Source organism: Salvelinus namaycush, chromosome 13 (genome assembly GCF_016432855.1).
Source record: "Salvelinus namaycush isolate Seneca chromosome 13, SaNama_1.0, whole genome shotgun sequence".
NCBI classification, from domain to species: domain Eukaryota; kingdom Metazoa; phylum Chordata; class Actinopteri; order Salmoniformes; family Salmonidae; genus Salvelinus; species Salvelinus namaycush.
In genome coordinates this window covers 35,218,103-35,231,950 of record NC_052319.1, presented here as the reverse complement: position 1 = coordinate 35,231,950, position 13,848 = coordinate 35,218,103, and the positions used below count along the sequence as shown (strand labels likewise).

General features: G+C 43.8%; 1 protein-coding gene across 2 annotated transcripts in view; it reads right to left on the bottom strand.

Moving 5' to 3' along the window:
* LOC120058475 (target of Nesh-SH3-like) overlaps positions 1-12,002 on the bottom strand; it is a 49,287-nt gene extending 37,285 nt beyond the window's left edge. For both annotated transcript variants that reach the window (XM_039007161.1, XM_039007162.1), the window contains exons 1-5: positions 11,531-12,002; positions 3,328-3,507; positions 2,841-2,909; positions 2,576-2,708; positions 1,543-1,721 (exon numbers count right to left, since the gene is read on the bottom strand). In XM_039007161.1, the coding sequence (XP_038863089.1) occupies positions 1,543-1,721; positions 2,576-2,708; positions 2,841-2,909; positions 3,328-3,507; positions 11,531-11,618 (649 nt within the window). In that variant the 5' untranslated portion in view covers positions 11,619-12,002. The remainder of the gene's footprint in view (positions 1-1,542; positions 1,722-2,575; positions 2,709-2,840; positions 2,910-3,327; positions 3,508-11,530) is intronic.
* Positions 12,003-13,848: the final 1,846 nt, after the last annotated feature.

The following is a 13,848-nucleotide window of genomic DNA, read 5'->3' as shown; positions in this document are numbered from 1 at the left end:
GCTTGGAAAATTCCAGAAAATTATGTCATGGCTTTAGAAGCTTCTGATAGGCTAATTGACATAATTTGAGTCAATTGGAGGTGTACCTGTGGATGTATTTCAAGGCTTACCTTCAAACTCAGTGCCTCTTTGGCATCTTTGGGATGCCTCTTTGACATCATGGGAAAATCAAAAGAAATCAGCCAAGACCTCAGAAAAAAAATTGTAGACCTCCACAAGTCTGGTTCATCCTTGGGAGCAATTTCCAAACGCCTGAAGGTACCACGTTCATCTGTACAAACAATAGTACACAAGTATAAACACCATGGGACCACGCAGCCATCATACCGCTCAGGAAGGAGACGCATTCTGTCTCCTAGAGATGAACGTACTTTGGTGCGAAAAGTGCAAATCAATCCCGGAACAACAGCAAAGGACCTTGTGAAGATGCTGGAGGAAACAGGTACAAAAGTATCTATATCCACAGTAAAACGAGTCTTATATCGACATAACCTGAAAGGCCGCTCATCAAGGAAGAAGCCACTGCTCCAAAACCACCATAAAAAAACAGACTACGGTTTGCAACTGCACATGGGGACAAAGATCGTACCTTTTGGAGAAATGTCCTCTGGTCTGATGAAACAAAAATAGAACTGTTTGGCCATAATGACCATCGTTATGTTTGGTGGAAAAAGGGGGAAGCTTGCAAGCTGAAGAACACCATCCCAACCGTGAAGCACGGGGGTGGCAGCATCATGTTGTGGGGGTGCTTTGTTGCAGGAGGGACTAGTGCACTTCACAAAATGGATGGCATCATGAGGCAGGAAAATTATGTGGATATACTGAAGCAACATCTCAAGACATCAGTCAGGAAAATAAAGCTTGGTCGCAAATGGGTCTTCCAAATGGACAATGACCCCAAGCATACTTCCAAAGTTGTGGAAAAAGGACTTAAGGACAACAAAGTCAAGGTATTGGAGTGGCCATCACAAAGCCCTGACCTAAATCCTATAGAAAATTTGTGGGCAGAACTGAAAAAGCGTGTGCGAGCAAGGAGGCCTACAAACCTGATTCAGTTACACCAGCTCTGTCAGGAGGAATGGGCCAAAATTCACCCAACTTATTGTGGGGAACTTGTGGAAGTCTACCCAAAACGTTTGACCCAAGTTAAACAATTTAAAGGAAATGTTACCAAATACTAATTGACTGTATGTAAACTTCTGACCCACTGGGAATGAGATGAAAGAAAACAAAGCTGAAATAAATAATTCTCTCTACTATTATTCTGACATTTCACATTCTTAAAATAAAGTAGTGATCCTAACTGATCTAAGAGAAGGAATTTTTACTTGGATTAAATGTCAGTAATTGTGAAAAACTGAGTTTAAATGTATTTGGCTTAGGTGTATGTAAACTTCCAACTTCAACTGTATGTAAAAACAGGTGATATGTGTAAGATACTGACAGACTCAGTGCTGCATCCATTTTTGGATGTGTTTGAAGGGGGAATGATTTGAGCGATGCACCATGGAAGGAAAGAGACGAAGTGTTTAGGTGACCTACCTATGTTGGTGTTGTGGATAACTGGCTTGCTCCACACTCCGCTGCGTTCCTCGTTGTTGGGTCGGACACCAAACTCGTAGGCCGTGTTGGGCTTCAGGTTATCGATGACCATGTCGCTGGCGGGGCAGGTCTGTTGAGTCCACTTCCTGTTCCTCTCACGGTAACGCACCGTGTAGTGCCTGGGTCAACACAGATAGAACACAACATTGTTCATTATCACACATTTTCATCAGTAGTATTATAACATTGTATATTGTGTGGTGACTATGTCAACAAACATAGAATGTAATAGAAATGTCAGCCATTGTGTAGTAACATGGATACTACAGCATTGATGGCACAGTTTCTAGGGACTCATTTGTAACACAATGGCTTGTTATTAAGCTGTGACAGCTGTCTGTTCACCATTTTGTGACAGTGACAGCTGTGAATGCAGAGCTGTAAGTTCTAGTTTCCTGGTTGAGATGTGTTGTACAGGCCGTGGTCGTGTGCGACATTCAAGTGTTGGGTGGGCAGAGCAGGTTGGGGCAGAGCAGGTTGAGGTCAAGCTTTCCAATGGGTTTTCCAAAGCTCAGTAGAGAGAAGAGGGGAAGTTTAGAGAGGTACATTTGGTTGATGTGTAGGATGAGTATCACTCCACCACGACTAAACACCTGTGCCCTCGCCCCACTGCCTTCCTGGCGGAACAATGTGTTGCAGTTATACCACATTTTTTATGCTGTCTGTTGTGTATGACATACTGTAAGTGTCAGTTTGAGTGAAATAAGTCTTTGTTTTTCTCAAACTGTGAAAATAATCTCCTTAGTGTGGTGGGACCCACTGTGTGCTTTTTGGCCCATCTGAGTACCCTTACTGCCCTGTGTCTCTATGGACAGAGAGCAGCATGACGAACCAGTACTGGAACGGGAACAACATGAACCTTTGTAGATGGGTTGGGACATGAGCTGTGTACCCGTAACCCCCTCACTGGCTCACTCTGCTGAGTGTGCATGTTTGTGCGTCCTTACGTGTGTGTTGGTGTACTTTAACTCACCCGTCCTCCAGGCAGTCGTTCATGATGTCCCCCTCGTAGGGCGTCTTGAGGAAGGTCCCCCAGGACAGCAGCACCGAGGTGGGGGTCACGGACCCAATCACCAGGTGCAGTGGCTTCTCCAGGTTCACCTTGCCTGGGGAGTCACAGGGGTCAGAGTTCAAAGGTCAACCTCATCAGATTCAAAGCAATGGGTATAAATAAGAAAAGAGTCAATGTAATCTATCAAATGATTACTGGTAACACAGAGTTGGTGCACGTGCAGTACCTGTGCACTGTTTCTTCACATTGTTAACTGGGACGGGCTGGACAGCAATCAGGTACTTGGGCTCGGCATCTGGAAGAGAGATTCAGGGCTTAGCACTGCTAGCAGAAGAAAGGTTGCTAATGAATGTCTCTGAAGTGGTTCGCTCCATAGCGTTGAGTGTGCATGTTCTCATATGTTACCTGACTGAACATTCAGGACAGGACATGCTGTCTTGAAAAGGAGGCTTGAGGGTGAGGTGTGTGTGTGCGTGTGCGTGTGCGTGTGCGTGTGCGAGCATCTACATGTGTCTAGGTATGTGTGTTGTACGGATGTTGGATGAGTCAAAGTGAGTCTGCACAGATGTGTCCTTTGTCAGTGATGCATAGAATCAAACCATGACTAAAACGTGAAGATAAAACACGTGTGCCAGAGCAATCTACCACAGTTCATGGGGCATAATCATGCAATCATACATTACATACCAAACACACACACACAAACGCCTCACCGATCTCGGTCTCGTAGGGCAGTCCGTTCTCTGGGAGTTGGATGAACTGCTTAGAGAACATGCTGCTGCCGTAGCCCAGGATGTAGCCCTCCAGCTTGGTGTCAGCGTTGGGACGTACAAACTTCATCACGATGGTGTCGCCTGTAGCGTTGATCCTCACCTTCATGTTCTGACGTCTCACTGGGGGCAGAAGAGAGCATACAGTAGTCAGCATGGTGCGCACACACACACACACATGCCCCCCCCCCCTCCTTCTCCGGGGTTAGGCCGTCATTGTAAATAAGAATTTGTTCTTATTTGACTTGCCTAGTTAAATAAAGGTTAAATTAAAATAATAATAAATATAGAAATTACTGGTAGTAAACAGGGACTGAAGCTAGGAGTGTTAATTGGGTGAGAGACCTTTGGCCAGATCTGTGTTGGGTATGAGACGGAATGGAAGGATACAAAGTTCCTGCTCCGTTAACTTGTGAAGGTAAACGCAAAAACAGACAGAAGTAAACCAAAGGTCAGAATGATCAAATATGTCACTCGTTTCAGGAAACTAGCCGTATGTCGCACGTCACAGAAGAGGCATTTGAACATAAACATTTATGTACAAATGTTCAGAAACGTGTTCTGGAACATGTGAACGTCCTGTGCCTTAAAAACAAACTTGTATATCTGAAAATACAAAGATTTGTTTTATTTTATTATGATCCTCGTTGGTTTAGCCATGGAAAAAGTCAGGAATCTTCCTGCTAGTCATGATTGGCTGAGATAATTGATGGGCTGGACACGCCGAGAGATGAGTTCGGATTGGTCTGCCATGCAGCACGCTTGTATCTATAACATGAGCTGCTCAGTATGTGTAGGTAATCATTTCTAACACAGCTTTTTTGAAAGATACCACGAAGAACTGCAAAAGTGTTGCAAATGCTTTGAATCAGACGATGAGGAAATCCCTGATTTAGGTAAATACATTTTCATTGAACCAGACATTGTAGACTCTTCTGAAACAGCGATCATCATTCTTGTTGTCACAGAAGAAGTTGACTGAGTTTCGAAATCAGTGGAATGCCCGGCGGAAGCAGAGTGTGATAGCTAAAAAAGTTCTGCCGTTTGATTGCAAATATGCGGAGGAAGTCGAAAATGGAACACAGAAGGTTGTTGTATAAAATCCCTGTCTATGGATTACATCTTCAAACTAAGGGCAACCATGGCATCCATGAAATAGAGGGAGACGCGTTCATCCATGAATACAGGTCAGAGAGTCTAGCTAGCTACATACATTATACATTTCTAATTTTGTCAGAAAGTAATTTCATTGCAAGTTAAAGTGTATTGTTAGCTAGCTAGCTAATGTTAGCTGGCTGGCTTGCTAGCTAACGTTACGTGTCTGATCTGTGTAGTAACATTATTTGGAAGCTGTGCCATCGAAAAGTATTCAGACCCCTTGACTTTTTCCACATTTCTCACATCTTGTTAGGTTACAGCCTTATTCTAAAATGGATGAAATGTTTTTTTCTCTCATCAATCTACACACAATACCCCATAATGACAAAGCAAAAACTGGGTTTTAGAAATGTTTGCTAATTTAAAAAAAGTATAATAATGAAATACACATTTACATAAGTATTCAGACCCTTTACTCAGTACTCTGTTGAAGCACCTTTGGCAGCGATTACAGCCTTGAGTCTTCTTGGGTATGAAGCTACAAGCTTGGCATACCTGTATTTGGGGAGTTTCTCCCATTCTTCTTTGTCAGGTTGGATGGGGAGCGTCGCAGCACAGCTATTTTCAGGTCTCTCCAGAGATGTACCAATTGGGTTCAAGTCCGGGCTCTGGCTGGGCCACTCAAGGACATTCAGAGACTTGTCCCGAAACCACTCCTACATTGTCTTGGCTGTGTGCTTAGGGTCGTAGTCCTGTTGGTGAACCTTCGCCCCAGTCTGAGGTCCTGAGCACTCTGGACCAGGTTTTCATCAAGGATTGTCCTTCTGAAAGGTTCTCCCATCTACACTGAGGAACTATAGAGCTCTGTCGGGTTCGTGGTCACCTCCCTGACCATTCCCTTCCCCCACCGATTGCTCAGTTTGGCCGGGCGGCCAGCTCTAGGAATAGACTTGGTGGTTCCAAACTTCTTCCATTTAAGAATGGTGGAGGCCACTGTGTTCTTGGGGACCTTCAATGCTGCAGACATTTTTTGGTACCCTTCCCCAGATCTGTGCCTCGACAGAATCCTGTCTCGGAACTTTACGGACAATTCCTTCAACGTCATGGCTTGGTTTTTGCTCTGACATGCACTGTCAACTGTCGGATCTTATATAGACAGGTGTGTGCCTTCCCAAATCATGTCCTATTAATGGAATTTGCCACAGGTGGACTCTGATGATCAATGGAAGCAGGATTTATCTGAGCTCAATTTTGAGTCTCATAGTAAAGGGTCTGAATACTTATGTAAATAAGTTATTTTTATTTTTTATTTTTAATACATTTGCAAAAAAATCTAAAAACCTGTTTTCACTTTGTCATTATGGGTTTTGTGTGTAGATTGCTGAGGAAATTGTTTTATTTAATCCATTTTAGAGTAAGGCTGTAACATAACAAAATGTGGAAAAAGACAAGGGGTCTGAATACATTCTGGAGGCAGTGTAAGATTGAATCGAGCGAGTCGGTCACGTATTTTACTTAATTATACAGGATGTGCATTTTGCAAACTGCAATGAGATATCTAAGGGCAAACTAAATAGTTAAGTTGAAATTGTGGAACATGCTTTTGAAAAAAGAAATATGCACACACTGCCAGCAGCCGCCAGAGACAAAGAGGTTGGCCAGAAATGAGGGGAAACCATGGTTTTGATAAATAGCCTCAAGCTTTGCCAACTGTGTGTTTTCTATCAAAACTGCATTTGTTTTTTTTCTCCTCAATATTTCAGATCAAACAATGAGGGATTGGCTTTTGCTTTGGCTCCAATGAGAGGGGTTTCCAACTCCAAAACAAGCAAACATTGTCTCAGTCACCTAAGAACCCGGTCCAACCCCCAACAGTTTGGCCGTTCTACACCAGAGACTATTAGGCTTATCTGTATTTCCAGTTTGAAATGACTGGATGTTTATAAATGGACAGTCATTACTCCAATCATCTACAGTCGCTTCAGAAGGTTTTCATACCGCTTGACTTATTCCACAATTGTTGTGTTACACTCTGAATTAAAATGAAAGCTGTTCACAGCCAAGCCACAAGAACAGATGAGACTAGAAAGGAATATTAGCCAACAACAACACAGATAAGGAAGAGAATTTTGTTATCGTCTTGGATACAGGCAGTGAGGATTAAGAATGACGGATTATCATCTTTAAGTTCCAACATCTCCAACGTAACAGAATGTTCAAACTGACCAAAGCTTTGTCACTGTTACCACGGACTTACAGCTTGAGGACCATATTCATCTTCACAACAAACACACGCACACTCACACAAACACCTAGGCTTGTACTGAGGGCAGCAGACCTGTAGATAGCCATCTGTAATCATGGACCTGACCTTACCAGCAACCTGTTATATGTAACGAATAAATACTTCAGTTGAATGTACCAATTGACTGTTTGACCCTGATGGACCTCATGGATAGGACATGCCTTTGACCATCTATGGCCACAATTACTAAGCATTTGCACCAGGTGAAAAGCTCACACCTATAGCAACAACATGTTACTAAACAATTGTGTTACCATATATGTTACTACACAGGTATGAGAGAAATGTCATGTGAAATGTTTAGATAAAACCATTGAGATAGCTAATTGGCTCTTCATCTGAGAAAATGTAGTCCACATGTTGTGACAGGGACACAGTGTGTGCAGTGTGCTCCATACTCTGTTCCAGGTCTCAGCAGCTACGCACACTTATTTAATTATGCAATAGATCAATAAATCATAGATTCTTTCATAAATGTCATCTGAATGTTATTAGAAGGTGATAACCAATGCAAATTTCCCACATAGCTGCAGTATTCATCCAAGTGGTTACTAAGCAGGAAGATCAGATGTTTTGTTTTTATGGAGAAGAGCTCTGCCTATCACCATGTTATCATGGGGTTTACTACAGCAACTTTCTCCACTCGCACACTTCAACAAATATCAGAGAAACGACACAATCCTAAAATACAATCCTTTCTTGATCAAGAGATGAAACCTCCACCTCATACTGATAGTGAATCACCACAAAAATGGACCAGACAATCCATCAGCACACTTGACAAGACACAATAAACCCTCCCACTCTGATCCCACTGTATTCCTCTATGGCTGGATCATAGAGCCTCCCTTAGACTGAAGACACTGAGCAGAAACATTGACTTGAGGCGACTGGGCTTCACAACGGCCATCCCGGCTCATCACTGGTGATGGATGGTCCTCTGGGAAAGGGAGGAGGTCATTCGTATTGTCAGTGGTTGAGCTCAGTGCTCTTGCAGAAATTCAAATTTACTGTGTGTGTGTGTGTGTGTGTGTGTGTGTGTGTGTGTGTGTGTGTGTGTGTGTGTGTGTGTGTGTGTGTGTGTGTGTGTGTGTGTGTGTGTGTGTGTGTGTGTGTGTGTGTGTGTGTGTGTGTGTGTGTGTGTGTGTGTGTGTAGCTATGGAATCATTGTCACGTTGTTGATTTTAATCTTGCCAAACTAGGTCCTCTTGGCAGCTTGTTTTGTATTCTTAGTCTTTGGATTCCTCCTCCCTCATGTCCTTCTATACTTGTTCTTCTCCTTCCTCTGTTTGAAGGGACAATGACTACTATGATCCCACTGTATGCACATACAAAACATAAAACACACACATTCACACACTACTGGGCAGGTTTTGTGTTTTAGGGGCTGTGTGGCTCTAGTCTAGTTGAAGACTGTGGGGCTCTTTAACTTTAGTCTAGTTGAAGACTGTGGGGCTCTTTAACTTTAGTCTAGTTGAAGACTGTGGGGCTCTTTAACTTTAGTCTAGTTGAAGACTGTGGTGATTTTTAACTTTAGAGTAGTTGAAGACTGTGGTGCTTTTTAACTTTAGTCTAGTTGAAGACTGTGGGGCTCTTTAACTTTAGTCTAGTTGAAGACTGTGGGGCTTTTTAACTTTAGTCTAGTTGAAGACTGTGGGGCTCTTTAACTTTAGTCTAGTTGAAGACTGTGGGGCTCTTTAACTTTAGTCTAGTTGAAAACTGTGGGGCTCTTTAACTTTAGTCTAGTTGAAGACTGTGGGGCTCTTTAACTTTAGTCTAGTTGAAGACTGTGGGGCTCTTTAACTTTAGTCTAGTTGAAGACTGTGGGGCTCTGTGGCTGTAGTTTATTTTATGTAGCTCTCCTTGTTTTTGGCTCTCAGGTTTCCATCCTGGGAATGAGAAGGTGAAGAGCTGGGGAAGAATGGTTCCGCCTCAGAACAAAAAGAGCGAGGCCTCACCTACAGTATCACATAACTCCAATGGGGGACAGGGGAGGGGGTGGGGCTTGATAAGCTTTAGGGGGCTTTACACCACTGCACCACACCTTTGGCCATGGGCCAGCCCAGCCATGCTCCAGGTTCTCAGGGAGGAGAGCTTTACCTCACAGCCCAGCTAGAGAGAGCCGTGCCTGGGCTAACACTCCCACACTATCATCTGCACTGGTACCCCTGATCTCATACTATATCTCCCACATCTGATCCTCATACTATATCTCCCACATCTGATCTGATCTCATACTATATATCCCACATCTGATCTGATCTCATACTATATCTCCACCATCTGATCTGATCTCATACTATATATCCCATGTCTGATCTGATCTCATACTATATCTCCCACATCTGATCTGATCTCATACTATATCTCCACCATCTGATCTGATCTCATACTATATCTCCCATGTCTGATCTGATCTCATACTATATCTCCCACATCTGATCTGATCTCATACTATATCTCCAACATCTGATCTCATACTATATCTCCCACGTCTGATCTGATCTCATACTATATCTCCCACATCTGATCTCATACTATATATCCCACATCTGATCTGATCTCATACTATATCTCCAACATCTGATCTGATCTCATACTATATCTCCCATGTCTGATCTGATCTCATACTATATCTCCACATCTGATCTGATCTCATACTATATCTCCAACATCTGATCTGATCTCATACTATATCTCCCACGTCTGATCTGATCTCATACTATATCTCCCACATCTGATCTGATCTCATACTATATCTCCCACGTCTGATCTGATCTCATACTATATCTCCCACATCTGATCTGATCTCATACTATATCTCCCACATCTGATCTGATCTCATACTATATCTCCCACATCTGGCTCAACTACAGCTGTTTTCTCTGGTGGCAAAAATATTTTTCTCTTTTCCCAAATCTCCCTCCATTGCTCTCCAATCATCCCTCCATCTGTCTAGCTATCTCTCAGCCATCCCTCCATCTGTCTAGCCCTCTCTCATCAATCCCTCCATCTGTTTAGCCCTCTCTCAGCCATCCCTCCATCTGTCTTGCGCTCTCTCATCAATCCCTCCATCTATCCAGCCCTCTCTCAGCCATCTCTCCATCTGTCTAGCTATCCCTCAGCCATCCCTCCATCTGTCCAGCCCTCTCTCATCCATCCCTCTATCTTTCTAGCTCTCTTATCCATCCCTCCATCCCTCAGGCTGTAAGAGCACATACAACTGAAAAATTAAAGGAGAGTCGCACACTGTAGGAGCTCAGATGCAAGAATTTAATACCATCGTTTCAACAGCCATGCTGTCTTCATCAGTTTTTAATGCACCTAACATGCACAAAGAGATATAAAGTGCATCAACAACATGGCACATTGCAAAAAGGACCAAACTGCCACAACCCTGACCTGTAACCTGGAAACACTTTCATTTGTAAAGAATGGACACTATTAGTAGGAGTTAACCTCTCTTACCCTCGTCTGCCCACCTTGTTTCACGGAAATAGGACAAACTCACGTGGCTCTTAAAAAATCCAGCACAAGCACAATTTTGGACATGGTCAACTAAAGACAGTCCATGGTCAACTAAAGACAGTCCATGGTCAACTAAAAACAGTCCATGGTCAACTAAAGACAGTCCATGGTCAACTAAAGACAGTCCATGATCAACTAAAGACAGTCCATGGTCAACTAAAGACAGTCCTTAGCCGTGCTATATTGGTCATATATCACAAACCCCCGAGGTGCCTTATTGCTGTTATAAACTGGTTACCAACGTAATTAGAGCAGTAAAAAAAATATGTTTTGTAATACCCATGGTATACGGTCTGTTATACCATGGCAGTCAGCCAATCAGAATTCAAGGCTCAAACCACCCAGTTTCTAATAACAATTGCATAGCATTAATCATAGTGTACATAGACTACGACCACAACCACGTAGTGTGAAGTACACAGACTGTTTTGGAGCATGGTCTCAGTGGACATAGTCTCAGCGTATGCATTACAATAACAGTCATATTCCAGATTTAGATTCAACACTGCAATAATGGGGCGGCAGGTAGCCTAGTGGTAAGAGCGTTGGGTCAGTAACTGAAAGGTTGCTGGATCGAATCCCCGGGCTGATGAGGTAAAAATCTGTCGTTCTACAAGGCAGTTAACCCACTGTTCCTAGGCTGTCATTGTAAATAAGAAGTTATTCTTAACTGACTTGCCTAGTTAAATTAAAGGATAAAAAAATAATGTCTAGCAATATTATATGAACCCATAATCACTACAGGATCCATACAAGTTGTAGGTTGATAATTAGCCCTATCTGATGATTATAAAATACCAGTCTCCAATTTGGTCCAACAATTCTACATGAAACTGAGTGGTCAGCATCATAAAATGTAATGTGATCATAGTATGGGGTGTCCACATTTCATTCACCTGCATGTATACATGCGTTTCATTTAATTTACATCATCTGAGGCTAACTGTCGTCGTGATAGGCAAGACAGAATTCCAATAAAAAAGGCCTATATTCATGCTATTTGATGTACAGTCACCCCGTGGTAAGGAAACATTGGACAGCTGCAGGCTGTGCGCTCTATTTCACCAGTTCTTATTAAAGTCCTGTCATTTTCATTGTTTTGTATCTGCATGCTTCAGTTTAGTGCAAGTCAAGCAATTCAAATACGGTTGTTTTGATCAGGAGTCAACTGTAAGGGTTCATCATGGCCATGATGGTGATGCAGATGTCACCTACCTCTGCTTCTCCGAGCCGTGGACGAGCTGGCCAGCGCCATCCCAAGGATGAAGAGGAGGAAGAGGAGGAAGGTGTGTGAACGCTGCATGGTTGTAGCTGATCTGCAGAGGTCTCAGGTAAAAAGGACTGGCTGGTGGGTCTCACTAGATACACGTGACTTGTGTAGATCTGCTCAGGTGCTCCACTAAAGGATCTCAGTTCAGGACTAAGAGGAGGACTAAGGTGAGCCACTGGACTACAGTACTGGAGAATTTCAGTGTAAATATCCACCTGCTCCGGACTAGCTCACAGACTGAGCCTGGTATACGACTAGAACAGTAGAACTAGAACAATAAAGTAATTCTCTTAGGTCTGTGTGACTATGAGAACTGTCTCTGGTGGCTGGACTACTTCCCTGAGCTGGTGGGTCTCAGGACTAGTGCAGCACACTGGACAGGCTCTGTCTGGGGCTGAAGGGCTGGTTGCTCTGGGGCTCTATGCTGTGCTCTGGGATCCAGGGAGACCAGTCTGCAGCATATATACATACAGAGGGAGGGGACACAGGGAGGCAAACACACCCCCTTTCTTTTTTCTCACTCTCCCACAGAGAACAGAGCTCGTTTACTTGCTGTCACACTCTCTCTCAGTCTCTCTCTCAGTCTCTCTCTCTCAGTCTCTCTCTCTTTCTCTCTGATTTTTCATTACACTTATTCTCTATTTCTCCCTTTCCTTTCTTTGTCTCCCTCCTTCTTTTTCTTTCCCTCTCTCATCTCTCTCTCATCCCTCTCTCATCCCTCGCTCATCCCTCTCTCATCCCTCTCTCATTCCTCTCTCATTCCTCTCTCACACAATCTCAACTCATTCTACTGTACCAAACCCCAAAACACGCCACCAACACGTGCAACTTTGGTCACTACATGCACGTAACTACATGCCTACTACACAATCTCAACTCATTCTACTGTACCAAACCCCAAAACACGCCACCAACACGTGCAACTTTGGTCACTACATGCCTACTATGAGCCCCCAAACATGTCACCCACCCATCACAAACACGTGCTGGTATATTAGTGCTGCACCATAAAAGTGCCTTTGAACTGTAGATTCATCCATCAATGTTTATCACCATTGGGCACAGTGAGTGTGTGGTAACGTGCGTGGTAACGTGAGTGTGTGCTTGCGTACATACTTGGGCACATGTGCGTGTGTATATGCGCATGTGATTGAGTGTGTGCATGTGTGTGCCTGTCTGGGTCCAGACTGCCAGCAGTCAGTCGTCCAGCAAAGTTCTGCCAGAACCAGGCCTCTGGGATGGGGTTTGTTACCAGGAGCTCCGCCCCTCTGGCACTGAGATTCCATCCCACATGCCATCACACGAGACATGAACTAGGCTTGGGCAGAGGGGGCGGGTCTATTCAAACAGGAAGTCCCTAAGCACTGTCATAGTCCAGGACACAGGCTTCGTTCTCCAATATCCATATAAAGGTATGTGTTATGGTGCTACAGAGTCAATATTCACATAAAGATATCCCACTGGGCACACACTGGTTGAATTAACGTTGATTGAAATGACGTTGAACCAATGTGGAATACGCATTGAATTGACATCTGTGCCCAGTGGGACGTGTTATGGTGCAACAGACTGCTTTCCTTTAAATGTTATAATTCAGAGCTTATAAATGAGGAACAACTATATTTAGAACGAAATAGGAAAATACACAATGTCTTTGTTAATTTGCATTAGACATCAAGGACTAAGGACTTAGTCAGATCACAACATGGCTATAATTAAGGTTGTAAAAATGTTGATTCTTTGTCTCTTTGTCCTGTCCAGTAAGCCAGCCATAGACTGGTGTGTCAGGGTTTATCTGAGGGCTGAGTGTTAAATGGACATACAGAGGTGCGAGGTCCAGAAGTCGACAGAGAGCATTTCTAGGACAATGGGGAACTTTTTACTATCCTGCCCCTCCCTGTACCTGGCCAAGCCCCGTCCCCCTGTTCAACCTCTACAACTGCTGTTCCTCCCTCCACCTCCTCCAACCTTTTTCCTCCTCTACCCACCTACTTCCACTTCCTCCCTCCTCCTTACATCTCCCTCCCACCCATCCTCTCCACATGTAGTCTGTGAGGGTGATCAGTGATGAAGCCACAGGAAGAGACAGAACAGTGAGTGCAGGATGGCGTTGTCTGAGCTCAGCTTACATAACCGTGTCTTTGCTGCAAAAGTCATGTCCAAGACTCAGGAGATCTTCAGGGGGAAGTCAGAAGAAACTCCCTCTGTACAGCACAATACCACCTCTGTCCCTCTGTACTGGGCAAAGGATGGGTGGCCAGAG